At 48.7% G+C, this 15,301-nt stretch overlaps 1 protein-coding gene across 4 annotated transcripts in view; it reads right to left on the reverse strand.

Moving 5' to 3' along the window:
* exoc4 (exocyst complex component 4) overlaps nt 1–15,301 on the reverse strand; it is a 111,764-nt gene that overhangs the window by 54,663 nt on the left and 41,800 nt on the right. For 3 of the 4 annotated variants that reach the window (XM_035528011.2, XM_081723431.1, XM_081723432.1), the window contains exon 10: nt 5,088–5,184. In XM_035528011.2, the coding sequence (XP_035383904.1) occupies nt 5,088–5,184 (97 nt within the window). Of the gene's footprint in view, nt 1–5,085; nt 5,185–15,301 lie in introns of those variants that run through there. The other variant, XR_014126075.1, reaches the window with a different exon arrangement.

Below are 15,301 nucleotides of genomic sequence, written 5' to 3' on the forward strand. Positions count from 1 at the left end.
TAGCTCACTGTATTTGTATAGGTATTAGCTCACTGTATTTGTATTAGCTCACTGTATTTGTATTTGCTCACTGTATGAAAACGGGGGCCAGCAGTGTTCACAGTCTTCCTGTCTCTTGCACTAAGACCACGTAAGGGTGGAAGACACATGACTGACACCAACGCTAACAGCCAGCACTCTGAGGGGTCATGGAGATTATAAATTGTGATTAGCGATGGTTAATGTATTTCCACCAGCGTCACAGTCCGTGTACTATTGTAATTCACTACATAAAACTAATGATTCATCTTTGTGCTCACTAAATGAGTCAAGCTATTTTCAGCCAAATGCATGCAGCGCATACAGCACCAAATAAAACGCTTCACTGCAGAGATTCGGACTGAAATTCCACAGCCTCAGACAGGGTTTCCAGAACTTCTGGAGACAACAACTCTGTTTCTACCTTCAGAACGGGTTCCCGAAAACCTCCTGGTACAGTAGATGTTTTCATTGGCTTCACTGACAGTGATTTCAAAGGTTTTTATCCTTCCACCGCACATCGGTCACTCTCCTCCTCGCAGGTCGCACTGCTGATTGTATGCTTTACACCTTCTTGATTGGTCGTGCCTGAGCTCTGCTGCCCTGTCCCGCCTTTAGGCAGCCAGAAGATCGCCAATACTTTCATAGAGCACCGACTCAGACACATGACTAATCCCAGTGTCACCTTAGTGCAATGCGGACCAAGTGTACTACCCAGATTAAGCGTAATCTGGGACTTGACTAGGCTAGCAGGGATTACGCTGACTAGCACCAATCCATCAACACGCCTTTCACAATCTGTGATGATGTTTAATAATTATGAAAGCAAAGCCCCATGTGTTTTTCTAAATATACATTTTTGACAGTCTATTAATATACCAAGATGTCAGTTTTAAGTGTTTTTTTTTACTTGCACAAGAGAATCTCTCATTTTATAATTTGTGTTCATTGTTTGTTTTTTTGTTTATCATCTCATCATCTTAAATTTTGTTGTTTTATAGATTAGGCAGTGGTTCTTCAGGTCTCTGCATATAAATAAAGAAAAAGGTATAAAGTTTTATGACCCACAGGCCAAACCCGCCCCCCCCCCCAACGGTGGCATTTTTCAGTTTTCAGTCTAGAAGTTGCTCTGAGGTGAGGTATTCGTTCAGATAGCGTACTGTAGCGCACACACTACGTAGAGTGGACCAATGAGTCTCTCTAATCCTGGTCAGAGAGAGGGGGGGGGAGAGGGAGGGAGGGAGGGAGGGAGAGAGAGAGAGAGAGAGAGAGAGAGAGAGAGAGAGAGAGAGAGAGAGAGAGAGCAAGCAACCTGATATGGTGGACAGTGGAGAAAGACAGACCATAAGAGAAGGGTGGGGGATGTTATTAAAGACCAATGTTATTTTTCCTCGAACAAATATCCTTTGCTGGATGATTACAGCAAGTTAAAGAACAAGTCTTGGCTCTATCTAGAGAGGGTATCACTGAACATGTGAGTGTCTGATACATCCTTTTGGAAATACAAAGCACCAATCCAAGCACTATCATTGCTTCACCCAAATGTCTGCTACAGTTGCCCCGTGGCACAGACGAGGACACTGGGAAGATCTGGGAAGAGCTGGGCAGAGAAGCAAATGCTGATCCCAAACAAGCTTTGATTCCTAGTTCTGCATTCACAGCAAGTGTTTCTGTAATGAAGGCGTGGACACAGTCATCCGGATCCCCCAGCATGCCGGTGCTGCGCTTTGAGGCACCAGCAGGGGGTGCCAGTGCCTTCTCTCCTTTAGTTCAACGTCTCCCACAGCACCGCCCACCACCAGTGTGGAATCCATGCACATCCATCAGTCCTTCCATCCATCCATCCATCCTGGTGCCTGTATCCTGCTTTCTGGGCTGGGTTAGGCTACGGACATGCTGACCCAACAACCGGCTCTCAGAAGGCTCCAGGCCGTCGCACAGCGTCAGGGAATAACTTTTGACCTAACCAGTGCAGCGTGCTCCGCTACGCTGGCTCTAGCTGGTCCTCGCCAGTGTTGTTTTGGCCAATTGCGTGCGCTGGCGTTCCGCCAGGAGGGGGAGTTGACTGGCTGTTCAATCTAAATTTGACTTGAGATTTGACGTGAGATAATATACACATGAACTGCATAAGCTGCCTTCTACTGAGGCAATGTGCTAGGCTAGAGAACCGGTGGAACGTCGTGTGCAATTTTACGGAAGGAAGGAGCTCAAGAAGATGTGAGAATTACTCAGAATATTCTCGTTATAAGAAGCCTGCACCTTCGATGTGCTCTGGAGCGTGGTGGCGGGATCTGAAGCGCGGGAACTGGATCTGGAGCGCGGGGTCGGGATCTGGAGCGCGGCGACGTGTTCTGGAGCTCTGGCTGAGGGTGTAACTGGAGGTGTGGATTACTCTGGAAGCAAACCTCCCCTCCAAGCCTCTGCAGCGACTGCACTGGAGCAAATGGGCTGTAAGCCACGTGATGACATGGGTCTGGTGTGGGAGAACAAACCGTGGCTGGGACATATTAGTGCAGCAGATACTGGACAGTCCAAAGGACAGAGAAGGAATAGAAGAGGTGATTGGAGAAGAGACAAGGGACAGGAGGCACAGGGAGACACACAGAGACCCTCACAGAGAGCCACGCGCACACACACAGGCACGCAGAGAGGATTCCAGCAGTGGTATAGAGGTGTGTATACAGTTCACTGTATACAGTGGTATAGAGGTGTGTATACAGTGTGTATACAGCTCTCAAACTCACTCTTCAGCACGAACCCTCAGTCGTTTCCTGATCCGGTCTGTCCCCAACTCTAATTACTCAGTGACTTCAACAAGACACGCATGATACCTACACCTCCCATGTACAAGGACAGCGATGGAGTCATCTCCACTGAACCCTCTATAACTAGCCATCTCCAGTCCAGGCCATTGGTCCACAGGCCTCATCCTGCACCCAGCATCGCCGCGTTTCCTGACTGGGGTGCAATCACTCCACCACCAGGGGTCTACCAGCCCTAATCACCAGTGAGCATGGACGCGCACGAGGGAGAGATTACCACGAGCTGCACAGTCGCCCCTTTTCAAAATGCCAACCTCAGTCAGGCCAGGAGGGTTTAAATACCACTCAAATGTCAGCATGAGGCCCCACAAGTCAAACTAAATTACCTCCTACCTGCTCTGGCTCTGTGTGTGTGTGTGTGTGTGTGTGTGTTACTGGCAGAGATTTAGCAGCAAAAGGATACCACATGCAAGGACACACAGCTATGCATGATAATCAAACAAGACAAGGACAAACACAAATGTGTGCACACACACAGATGCATGCGTATGCATACTCACGCACACACAGGCTCCCACTAAACATGCAGACACACAAACATTCGCCACTAAACACTTCAGGGTATCAAGAGCTCAGTTTTCTTGCCAATGGGCTGGAGCTTATATTGTAGCTTTTTACTATACAACTCAAAGTAAATACCTGGTATAAAATGACACTGAAAACACACACACACACACACACACACACACACACACACACACACACACACACACACACACACACACGGACCTTTATGGGAGATATTGATCTGCAGGGGGAGATGTGATACTCAGATAAGTGTTTTTACACCTTCCAATATACTGCAGATGCCAGGGGATGAGTCAATACGCTACACTGGGAAGCTTTGAAGACAGACTGTCAAGGTGCCCAGAGGGAATATTGATTAGCTCGGCTTGGGCAGGTGCGGCTCCAGACCCTACCAACGCAAACATTAACTCCACGACGGCGTTCCGTATTCTTCCTGCTAACAGAGCCTCCGCTGACTCCAATCGCACAACAATCTGATCGGCACCCGCATTAACGGGCCGTATTGATTAAACGTATCGTTTGTCTGTTTTTGCTGTTACAGCAAATTCCAGTCCTCTCACAGCCTGCAGCCAGCATTGATCAGGAAGAAATGTAGACTTGTGCCAATTACACATAAAATGGGCCAGAGTGACAAATGCAGACACAAACAAGCAAACAAACAAAACAGCCCAGCGACCCCAGACGCTGCGAATACAACCTTGTCCTTTAACCCTGATGGACAGCTGCCTGTCACACCTTTTGCCTGCCCTTCCCTACATCAGGGCCAATCAGAAACAGTTAGTGCTACTGCTATCCTTCGATTGGCCAATGGAGTTGGCCTAACTGGAACATATGCAAGATTGCTAGATCACGTGACATGACTCATTCTACATTCACTGATGAGCAAACACCCTCCACTGCGTACTAAACATATGTTTAATACATGAAAGGAGAGATACATCCAGATAATCACCACAGCCGACCTCACTAGGGAGGCAGTAAACTGGCATGGAGTGTCCCACAGTTTATTACATACTGGGGGGAAGAAAAGCGTATGGATAAAGCCAACCATCATGTTTTATTCTACACATAAATGACAAATGTCCTCGTGGGGCACTGATTGGGATGTTTCTAGAGTTGCTATACTTTCCCTTTGGATCTTGGTAGATTTTTGTTTTGTTTGTGAAGTTTGCGACTTAATAAAAGTAAACCAGCCCAAATCCATCTCATATGTTTACACTGACGGGACACTCCTGTTGTGAAACCACCACAGGATACAGGCGAGAGAGGAGCAGGCGACAGCGTCCACACTACAGGAGCGCCAAGCAAATACACACATCACAGCTCTGGTCTAACACTGAGCATTAGACTCAGAGTCTTGGGACTGCTGGGAAGTGCTGTCACGCCCCGGGCTGGCCGAGGACGGTGCGGACATGCCGGTAACATGAGAGGATGTTAGTGGGACAGATCCGATGAGCAGACAGATTGGAAAATTGAAGCCAAATTGAATGTTAAGAGGGTCCAGGAGGGCTGCTCCAACCGCCAGCGTCAGGACGGATCAAAATCAAGGGAGCGGATCCGTAATAATGCCCTAATCATGGACAGGAAGGCAGAAAAGACTACAGGAGGGAACACAGTGCTACTTATGATGCATCTGAGGACACTTGACAAAGGAGAGAACAGCGAGGTTGTTGGTTCTCAGTTTGTGTTTGTGTTTGTTTGTTTGTTTCGGAGGCCTACCTTAGCAGAGGCTGAAAGATGATGGTGATGTTCCGTGCTCCTGGCTTACACAAGAACTTGGTCTCCCCTCTCTCGATCAGGTTATCGTCAGCTCCTCCTGCACACAGAAAACAGCCTATTAGAGAGCAGGAAGAAACACCAGCACTCGCAGGGGGTCACGACCCTGGAGCAGGCGACCCGAAGACTCACCCCAGATAGACTACAAAAAACCCCCTCAAATGCTCATCCCAGATATGCTACAGAAAGCTAAAAAACAAACAAACAAACAAACAAAAAAAAAAACTCATCCCTCTTAGGCTATTAAAAAAAAGTTAATCCCAGATATGTTATACAAAACTCATCCCAGATATGCTATAAAAAAAACCTCATCCCAGATGCGTCTCTGGCCCCTGTCTCTGGCCCATGGGTAGAGCCTTCGTTAATGGGGTTAATAAGAAAATCATGGCTGTGTTACTCCCTCATCTCAAGGGCTTCAGAAAACAAAAAGGTCTCTAGTCCTTATTACCTCTACTCATCCACACAATCAATACCAGTGACAGAGAGTAGGAGACGTACTTGTTTGTGTGTGTGTGTGTGTGTGTGTGTGTGTGTGTGTGTGTGTGTGTGTGTAGGAAGATCCTTGGCAGTAGGGAGTTCGTATGCGTTTGCGTAAGCCCCAGTGAATTGTTGGATAAAAATAACCATATGGTTTCGTCTCCTCTCAGTGAGGTGGGGTTCATTAACGTTTCACAGGGCTTGGAGCCACAGAAGGGATGCTTTACCCACACTTTTCTGGGATGAGACGGTCAGGAAAGCAAGCTGGTACGCACACACGCATGCAGACACACACACACGCTTAGTGAATTGTCAGGACATGGGGTTGTAACATGTCATATGTATATTCTAAAGATTTTCTGAGCCAATTGTAAACCAAACTAACCTCAGTGAACAAAAAGCAAATGTGTTTACCTTTCAGTTTAAAAAAAATAGAAATGTCAGGACTATTTATAGCTCACACTTTTTCTCACACTGTTCTCTCTCTCACACACACACACACACACACACACACACACCACAAGGAGGCCCAGTCATTCGAACTGTTCATTACTCAGAAGTACAGCGAGGCTTCTACACTCTCAGCAGGCGAACGCATCTGATCAGTAAACACGAAGCAAGTTTGCTAAGAGCCCATGCTGCACGTGTGCACACAGGTGAGCGTGTGTCCGGGCCAGCACCGCCATCTCCAACACCGCCCACGTCCTGCTGAAGCCAAAGCTAAACAGTGAGTGTGTGTGTGTGACCACATGATCAGCGATCCACGGTGCGGACCAGCACCGCCATCCACTTCCCGGCCGCCAAGTCACGGGATCCTAAACATCTAAACATAACACGTCTGGATGAAAAGCGCGGCACTCCCTTCCATTCCTGCCGCACTTTCATCGTTAAAAAAAATAAAAGATTATCTTCATTCTCGCCAAAACTGTTCGGTGTGGCTTCTAGTTTGCTGCTACGGTGTCCGTGAAATCCGCTGGCGTGGAAAGAGGAAGCGGAGCACACATCCTATTCTCTCCCCTCCTCTCCACCCCTCATGCCAATTCAATTAAGACTCAATCACATCTACAAAACAACATTGCTAACACACACCATCAGCGGTGGGAAAGAGATAGAGATGCAGAGATGACGTGCACCAGACGCGGATCCAGCAATCATACGCAAAGAGAAAAGCGAGATGAAAGCTATGATCATGTGAAAGAGGAAGTCATTAACGTGGGAAACACAGACGGCTAAAGGCAGACTAGCCCACTAATCCTTAGTAACGTGTCGTCATGCCTCACAGGAATGGTCTTCCTCCCAAAAGGATGTTCACCGAGCACCCTGGTCAAAAAAAGACGTGCCATAATTGGCCTACTGGATCTTACAGGCGCGTCAAAACAGCCTGAAACAACCTCTGAACCTGCAAAAGAGTAACAGCTTTCTTTGTCATTTGTGAGTCTTCTTTGGAGATGTCCACACACACCCACACACACACAATGCCTCGCTAAAGCACTCAAACTCCTTAAAACCTATTAGCTTTTTCTGGATCACAAATAACATTTTGATATTTTGTCTCATTTTAAAAGACAGACCCTCAAAATTAATTAATTTGAACCGTTATTGGTTTTATGCAAGAAAAGTATTACTTGACAATTACTAAGTGAAACATGCTGATAGCTTAAGTATTCAAGCCCCATGCTGTGGAAGGTCTGGGTTTAGACAGATTAAGGCTACAGCCCCAACAAGGACATGGTCGGCATATAATTGGCCTCGACATCTGAATCATTTAAAAGTTCTTACTCATATTCAGACAAACTGCAAACAAATTCTAAAAGAAAGTACTGTAAAGAAATGAGAAATAAAAGTTGACATGCACATGTTGGGAAATGGCTACCAAATAATTCCCAAGTACTCGGAGGCCCCAGTGAGCACCGCTGGGTCAACTGGGAGGAAACAGAAACTGCACCACACCAACCAGGCTCAGACCTTCCCACAAAACCCAGCGTCACAGGGGGAGGGGACGCGAGAGGGACATCGCGGTGACAGACAGCACCAGAGACCAGTGGCCAAGACTGGAGTGAAGGTTAACCTTCTCTGGTTTCCACAGGCCTGTATGAGCTTTACTGGTGTGACACCATTACTGAGGAGGAAAACGCACACTTTAATTAATTAATTAATACCCAACAGTGCAAGTTCCTCAACAAACCTAATCACAACAGTGAGTGACATTATGCTGTGGGGTATCTTTTCTTCAGTGTGGACTGAATATCTGGATAAAACAGATGGATGGATGGATGGATGGATGGATGGATATACTGCAAGACATCTTGCATCCGTCTGCTTAAAAGATCAAAGTGTGGGAGAAGTGTCACCTTTCAGCAGGACACAGATCCCAAGCACAGCAACTTACCAAAGCAACACAAGTGTGGCTGAAGATGTCCAGACCCCAACAGAGCTGAATTTGTTAAAAATGAACCCCAACATAACTGAGAATCTGTTAGAAATGTACCCCAACGGACCTGAATCTATTAGAAATGTACCCCAACAGAGCAGAATCTGCTTGCAGCAAAAGGTGGCTCTATCAAGAACTGGTGTGATGGGGTTGTACATACACACACACAAAAAAAACAAAAAAAAACACACAAATGACAAATAATGATTTTTAACTTTGAAAATACACTTTAACTGTATGTTTGCTTGCAAGAGAAATTCTGTGTCTGTGTCAGTAGTAAAGAGATTTAAAGCTGGTGAATACCTTTGCCTGGGACTATATCTTTGTGTGCGCGCGTGTGTGTGTGTTTGTTTTGAAGGCTCTCCCCTGTGGCACTGACTGATCTAGGATTAGAGAGAAAGGTGTGTTCACCCGATGGGGGTAGATGAGTGTGGAAATGAAGTCTAGTGCACATAACACAGGCAAATCCCCCCTCCCCCCCCCGACACACACACACACACACACACACACACACACACACACACACACACACACACACACACACACTTCCCAGGCCACACGTATATAATCAAGCCAGTCAGTGACTTAGTGAAATTTCATTAGCCACACTTCCCTGAGTTTGATTAAAAATGGTTTGATCTGTGATGTATTCTGCCGCTACTACAATCTAAAGGAGAAATGGAGACAGAGATGTGCAAAGGCCTTGATAATAACAGCAGCCAAACTTGTGTGTGTGTGTGAGAGAGTGCGTGTGTGTGTGAGCGTGTGCGTGCGTGTGGGTTCGCGTGCTGAGCCAGTGAGTGAGGGCAGAGCTTTATTTCTCTGTAAGCCAGCGAGTGTGTAGAGTGTACATGTGTTTCTCACATGTTACAGAACATACAGATAACAGCACAAGGTCAGCTATAATCCCATTTCAAACGAGTGTGTGTGGTATTAGCGCTCGCTGTTTACATCTGTTCAAGATGAACACACGCACATCTCATTACCAGAGACGACCTGACACTAGGCAGCAAGCTGCACCACAAGCTCTCACACTCAGAGGGACCCTAAACATGTACATGTGCAAAGACAGAGCATGACCAAAAAAAGCCAGATTCACAGACACAGACACATAAATACAGACACAGATCCTGAGTCCTCCCTATTTAGAGTTGTCCAGGTCTGTGCTGTGTGATAATAACAGAACTGGCACAGTAGGAAATACAAGCCATTTGCTGCATTCAGGCAGCACAGGGTACAGTCCACAGACAGCTGCCAAGTCTTACCAGCCTGCATAAAGGTCGACAAGTGTGTGTGTGTGTGTGTGTGTGTGTGTGTGTGTGTGTGTGTGTGTGTGTGTGTGTGTGTGTGTGTACACGTGTGTACATCCAGTCAATGCTTTTGTGCAGGACCCCTCTGCTCTAATGAGATCAAGCCAATTCAATAATTCATGAACTCCCAGCTGTCTGGTCCTAATTCCACTGCCATGTCTTCATGTCTGATTGGCTTCTAATGAGCTACCTCTATTATTAAAATTAATTGGAAGGACAATATTGCAGTCACAGCCAGTAGACAGCAGAGGCCAACAGGGGAACAGGTTGACAATGCTGGAGGATGATAAATAAATAAATACAAATTAATAAGTAAATGTGGAAATTGAGGTGGATAAATTATTTAGCATGTAGCATGGGACAAAATCCCTGTAGGCTCGGACAATATCCTAGTGCTTCAAATCGTAAATGTGTTACACATATGCCCACATATTCAAAGAGAGAACTCGGGAGTGCTGGGAATATGGCCAAGTATCATTTCTGGTTGGAAAAGTAAACTTTATGGTTGACTATGACGCACTCTCAACTGACATGCAAATTTAGATCTTTAGCACGTATTTATTGTACGAGAAGGCCCCTAAAGAAGAGCTCCCTGAAACCGTCCAAGCCCAGACAGCTCTGATATACCCCACACCTGTAATGTTTTACACTGGGCCCAGTTGCACCAGTGAAGACACAATCACAGAGCAGGTGACAGGATGAGAGCAAAACGCTCGGTCGTGTCTAACCTCTTTCGTGTTGCTGTGATTAGTGGCCATCACCACTCCCTCATTTGACTCCATTTCACGAAAGAAAATAAAGGCAACTCCTCCACTCCCAATCAAACACCTACTCCACTAATAGCGCGTCTCTCTCTCTCTCTGTTTCTTTCTAATCAGTGAGGGTTTAAGCTGCCTCTCAACCGCCCTGATTTGACGTGTGTGTGTGTGTGTGTGTGTGTGTGTGTGTGTGTCTTTCCTTCACAGTCGTAACCCTCCTCCTCTCCCTGTATTCACCTTTCTTCTTCCTTTCGTCCGTCCACCCCTTCTCGTCATCACTCTCTCACACACACACACACACACACACACACACACACACACACACCCCCATCACTCCATGAAACACGCCCGCGACAGCCGCGATGATGACGGCCCCGCCGCTGATTAAAATTAGCATGGGTTGTGAAACGCACAACCACACACATCCATTTTTCTTCAGTCTGATTAGGTGTGTGTCCTCTAACAAACCATCTTTCTGTTTACACAGAAAGCACACAGGTCTCGACCACACTTACAAACTCCAGCTAAACAAGTTCTTAAATGCAAATAAAGCAAGCAGGTCCCTCTGAAATGATACATTTTTTCCTAGAATATATGATTTATACTCACTCACTCACCAATAACTACATGTGACTGAAAAAAAAAAGGCCCAGGTTGGACTGGGAGGTGCGGATCTAAAATTTCCTAGTCCAGCATCTATGTCTTAACTCGTTTTTCAAGTGCCTTACACTCCTGCCTCAAAGCAATCTGGGACAGCAGGTGCCATCAGCACACAATATCACACATACAAGGTAATACACACTCCCTTGTTAAAAAGGTATCGTCATAGAAACAACATTACAGCAGCGATGGACACTGCTTACAATCCACACCCGACACCAGCAGTGGCGCGCCTCAGCTCTGTGCCTCGCCCGGTGTGCACGCGTCGCACGGCGTTCCCTTCTCCTCCCGTCTCAGCCGGTCTCGCCCCAACCTTATTCTGACACTCAGCTAATTCAATCAGTGCTCCGTGATGAGATCCTCCACTGAATTTTGCCAGCCTCGGTCACCCACAATACAGGGTAGGAAAAAAACCCAAAACACACACACACACACACACACCCACACACAATCAAAGGCATAATGTTATTTAGATGACAATCATCCATCGTAATAAAATTTAGCGCCATGCAAATGGAACCCGCGGCGCCGGGCAGTGGACGTGTGTGCTGGAACACTGCTGCATGTACGGATAGAGGACACGTGTGTGCTGGAACACTGCTGCATGTACGGATAGAGGACACGTGTGTGCTGGAACACTGCTGCATGTACGGATAGAGAACACGTGTGTGCTGGAACACTGCTGCATGTACGGATAGAGGACACGTGTGTGCTGGAACACTGCTGCATGTACGGATAGAGAACACGTGTGTCAGGACAGCGCTGCATGCAGGGGCAGAGGACACGTGTGTGTCAGGACAGCGCTGCATGCAGGGGCAGAGGACACGCGTGTGTCAGGCCAGCGCTGCATGCAGGGGCAGAGGACACGCGTGTGTCAGGACAGCGCTGCATGCAGGGGCAGAGGACACGCGTGTGTCAGGACAGCGCTGCATGCAGGGGCAGAGGACACGCGTGTGTCAGGACAGCGCTGCATGCAGGGGCAGAGGACACGCGTGTGTCAGGCCAGCGCTGCATGCAGGGGCAGAGGACACGTGTGTGTCAGGACAGCGCTGCATGCAGGGGCAGAGGACACGCGTGTGTCAGGACAGCGCTGCATGCAGGGGCAGAGGACACGCGTGTGTCAGGCCAGCGCTGCATGCAGGGGCAGAGGACACGCGTGTGTCAGGACAGCGCTGCATGCAGGGGCAGAGGACACGCGTGTGTCAGGACAGCGCTGCATGCAGGGGCAGAGGACACGCGTGTGTCAGGACAGCGCTGCATGCAGGGGCAGAGGACACGCGTGTGTCAGGCCAGCGCTGCATGCAGGGGCAGAGGACACGTGTGTGTCAGGACAGCGCTGCATGCAGGGGCAGAGGACACGCGTGTGTCAGGACAGCGCTGCATGCAGGGGCAGAGGACACGTGTGTCAGGACAGCGCTGCATGCAGGGGCAGAGGACACGTGTGTGTCAGGACAGCGCTGCATGCAAGGACAGGACACGCGTGTGTCAGGCCAGCGCTGCATGCAGGGGCAGAGGACACGCGTGTGTCAGGACAGCGCTGCATGCAGGGGCAGAGGACACGCGTGTGTCAGGACAGCGCTGCATGCAGGGGCAGAGGACACGCGTGTGTCAGGACAGCGCTGCATGCAGGGGCAGAGGACACGTGTGTCAGGACAGCGCTGCATGCAGGGACAGAGGACACGCGTGTGTCAGGACAGCGCTGCATGCAGGGGCAGAGGACACGTGTGTCAGGACAGCGCTGCATGCAGGGACAGAGGACACGTGTGTGTCAGGACAGCGCTGCATGCAGGGGCAGAGGACACGCGTGTGTCAGGACAGCGCTGCATGCAGGGGCAGAGGACACGCGTGTGTCAGGACAGCGCTGCATGCAGGGGCAGAGGACACGCGTGTGTCAGGCCAGCGCTGCATGCAGGGGCAGAGGACACGTGTGTGTCAGGACAGCGCTGCATGCAGGGGCAGAGGACACGCGTGTGTCAGGACAGCGCTGCATGCAGGGGCAGAGGACACGTGTGTCAGGACAGCGCTGCATGCAGGGGCAGAGGACACGTGTGTGTCAGGACAGCGCTGCATGCAGGGGCAGAGGACACGTGTGTCAGGACAGCGCTGCATGCAGGGACAGAGGACACGTGTGTGTCAGGACAGCGCTGCATGCAAGGACAGAGGACACGTGTGTGTCAGGACAGCGCTGCATGCAGGGGCAGAGGACACGTGTGTCAGGACAGCGCTGCATGCAGGGGCAGAGGACACGTGTGTCAGGACAGCGCTGCATGCAGGGACAGAGGACACGTGTGTGTCAGGACAGCGCTGCATGCAAGGACAGAGGACACGTGTGTGTCAGGACAGCGCTGCATGCAGGGGCAGAGGACATGTGTGTCAGGACAGCGCTGCATGCAGGGGCAGAGGACATGTGTGTCAGGACAGCGCTGCATGCAGGGGCAGAGGACACGTGTGTCAGGACAGCGCTGCATGCAGGGGCAGAGGACACGTGTGTGTCAGGACAGCGCTGCATGCAGGGGCAGAGGACACGTGTGTGTCAGGACAGCGCTGCATGCAGGGGCAGAGGACACGTGTGTCAGGACAGCGCTGCATGCAGGGACAGAGGACACGTGTGTGTCAGGACAGCGCTGCATGCAAGGACAGAGGACACGTGTGTGTCAGGACAGCGCTGCATGCAGGGGCAGAGGACATGTGTGTCAGGACAGCGCTGCATGCAGGGGCAGAGGACACGTGTGTCAGGACACGTTCCATTTGCTTCTCCAGAATAATGCAAAAATGCAAATGCAAACGCATCACTTGACCCCTCAGAGGGATGAACACTTTTGAAATTAATCTCTCCCTACAAATTATACACAGCCAAACTCTGATTGCAATTTCCTTCCCATGTGCACCTTGAAGACATGTCAGTGTCACAGCTACTTAGACTAATACAATGAATACAGGAGCTCATGAAGAATGAGCTCCTCTTAAAACAGTAAGTCTGGAACAGGAAAGCTGAAGAGTGCTACATGGAACTCTGGTGCATGTCTTTCAGAATGTGTGCTCATAAGCTATAGAAGGCCAAGTCTGTTAAGCCTGCTTCGTTCAGTTTGAAATTCTGTGAATTTAGGTTTAGTTTAGGCCACTTTAAAAATGGCGCTACCGTGTTCAGCTTCTGTCCTGCGACCTGGTACAACAATGTCTGTGTATTTAGTGTTCAACTGCTGTCATGCAAGCTGGTATGATGTTGTGTGTGTTTGTTTGCGCTCTTATGTGACTCCTTAGCATCTATGGTAGTATCATTTCACTCATATGACTGACAGACACTCTTACCCATGAGGTCTGAGGTCTGTTTACAGTTTCACACACCTTAAATTAACAGAAGGACATTTTTTCTGGTCCAGTGGCGAAAACGGAGGACCTGCACCCAGAAGACACAGGCAAATAAGCCACGGGAATTGTTGGTATTTCCCAGTATTTGGTGCATGCTGGGAGGATGGTAAAGTGGCTACCTCTACCCAGTATCCTGGTCCCGAACATCCAGTCTTTGGACAAACAAGCCAGACAACCTCAGGGTGAAGATTAAGTCCCAACAGGATATCAGGGACTGTAATGTGTCGTGCTTCACTGAAACAGGGCTGACGCCCCGAGGTTCCAGATACAGAGAGGCGCCGTGTCGAAACGTCTCTGTCGTTTCATCTCATGGAGAGAACCACGGCATCGGGTAAGTCTACAGGACGCGAAGTGTGTTACCCCGACTGGGAGGTGGAGTGACCGCAACAACACTAATTCACTTTTCAACTACTGTTCACTCAATCTGGAATATATAACCATCAAATGTCATTTGGGTTATAAGCAGCAGTGCGAGCACCTCAGTGACTCATCACCGATTCAGACCTCGCTACGTCTGAGATGCGCGACATGCTGAGGGGAAACCAGGTTGCTAACCCTGATGCAGTGGCAGGGGAGAATTTTAACAAGGCAAACTTTAGGAAGGTGTTGGCAAACCTCTACCAACACGAACTGTGTCCCTCCAGCTTTGAGGAAAGTAGTTATTGGCTTCATCTGCAAGCTGGCAGACGACACTGTTCCATCTGTGGCCATCCAGACGTACCTGACCCAGAATTGTGCAGATGAAAGTCCAGTGAAAGAGGCGAAGCAGAACTACAGGGGCAGGCTGGAGTCTCACTATCAGCTGACCGCTCTTCCTCACATAGCTCGTTACTGTGACTATGTGTAAACAAGGATGGTTACGTGTAAACAGCACTCGTCACTGTGCACCTGTACACAATTATACATTTATTAAGAACTGTATTAACTACATTTATATCGGCTCCTTCATATTAGCACCTGTTATGTATGTTGCTTCTGGATTTTGGCAAAATGCATTTGTATACAGATAAACACACACACAAAGCTTAAATTATTTAAATTATATATATTCCCCAACTCCCTACCTTAATATCTCACAAATCCACTGCTTGCGTTTACTGGTTGCATATGTTGTCACAACTGTCTCTTGCGTGTTGTCTGTTATCTACTGTC

The sequence above is a fragment of the Electrophorus electricus genome, chromosome 11 (genome assembly GCF_041902795.1).
Source record: "Electrophorus electricus isolate QZ-2024a chromosome 11, ASM4190279v1, whole genome shotgun sequence".
Classification (NCBI taxonomy): Eukaryota; Metazoa; Chordata; class Actinopteri; order Gymnotiformes; family Gymnotidae; genus Electrophorus; species Electrophorus electricus.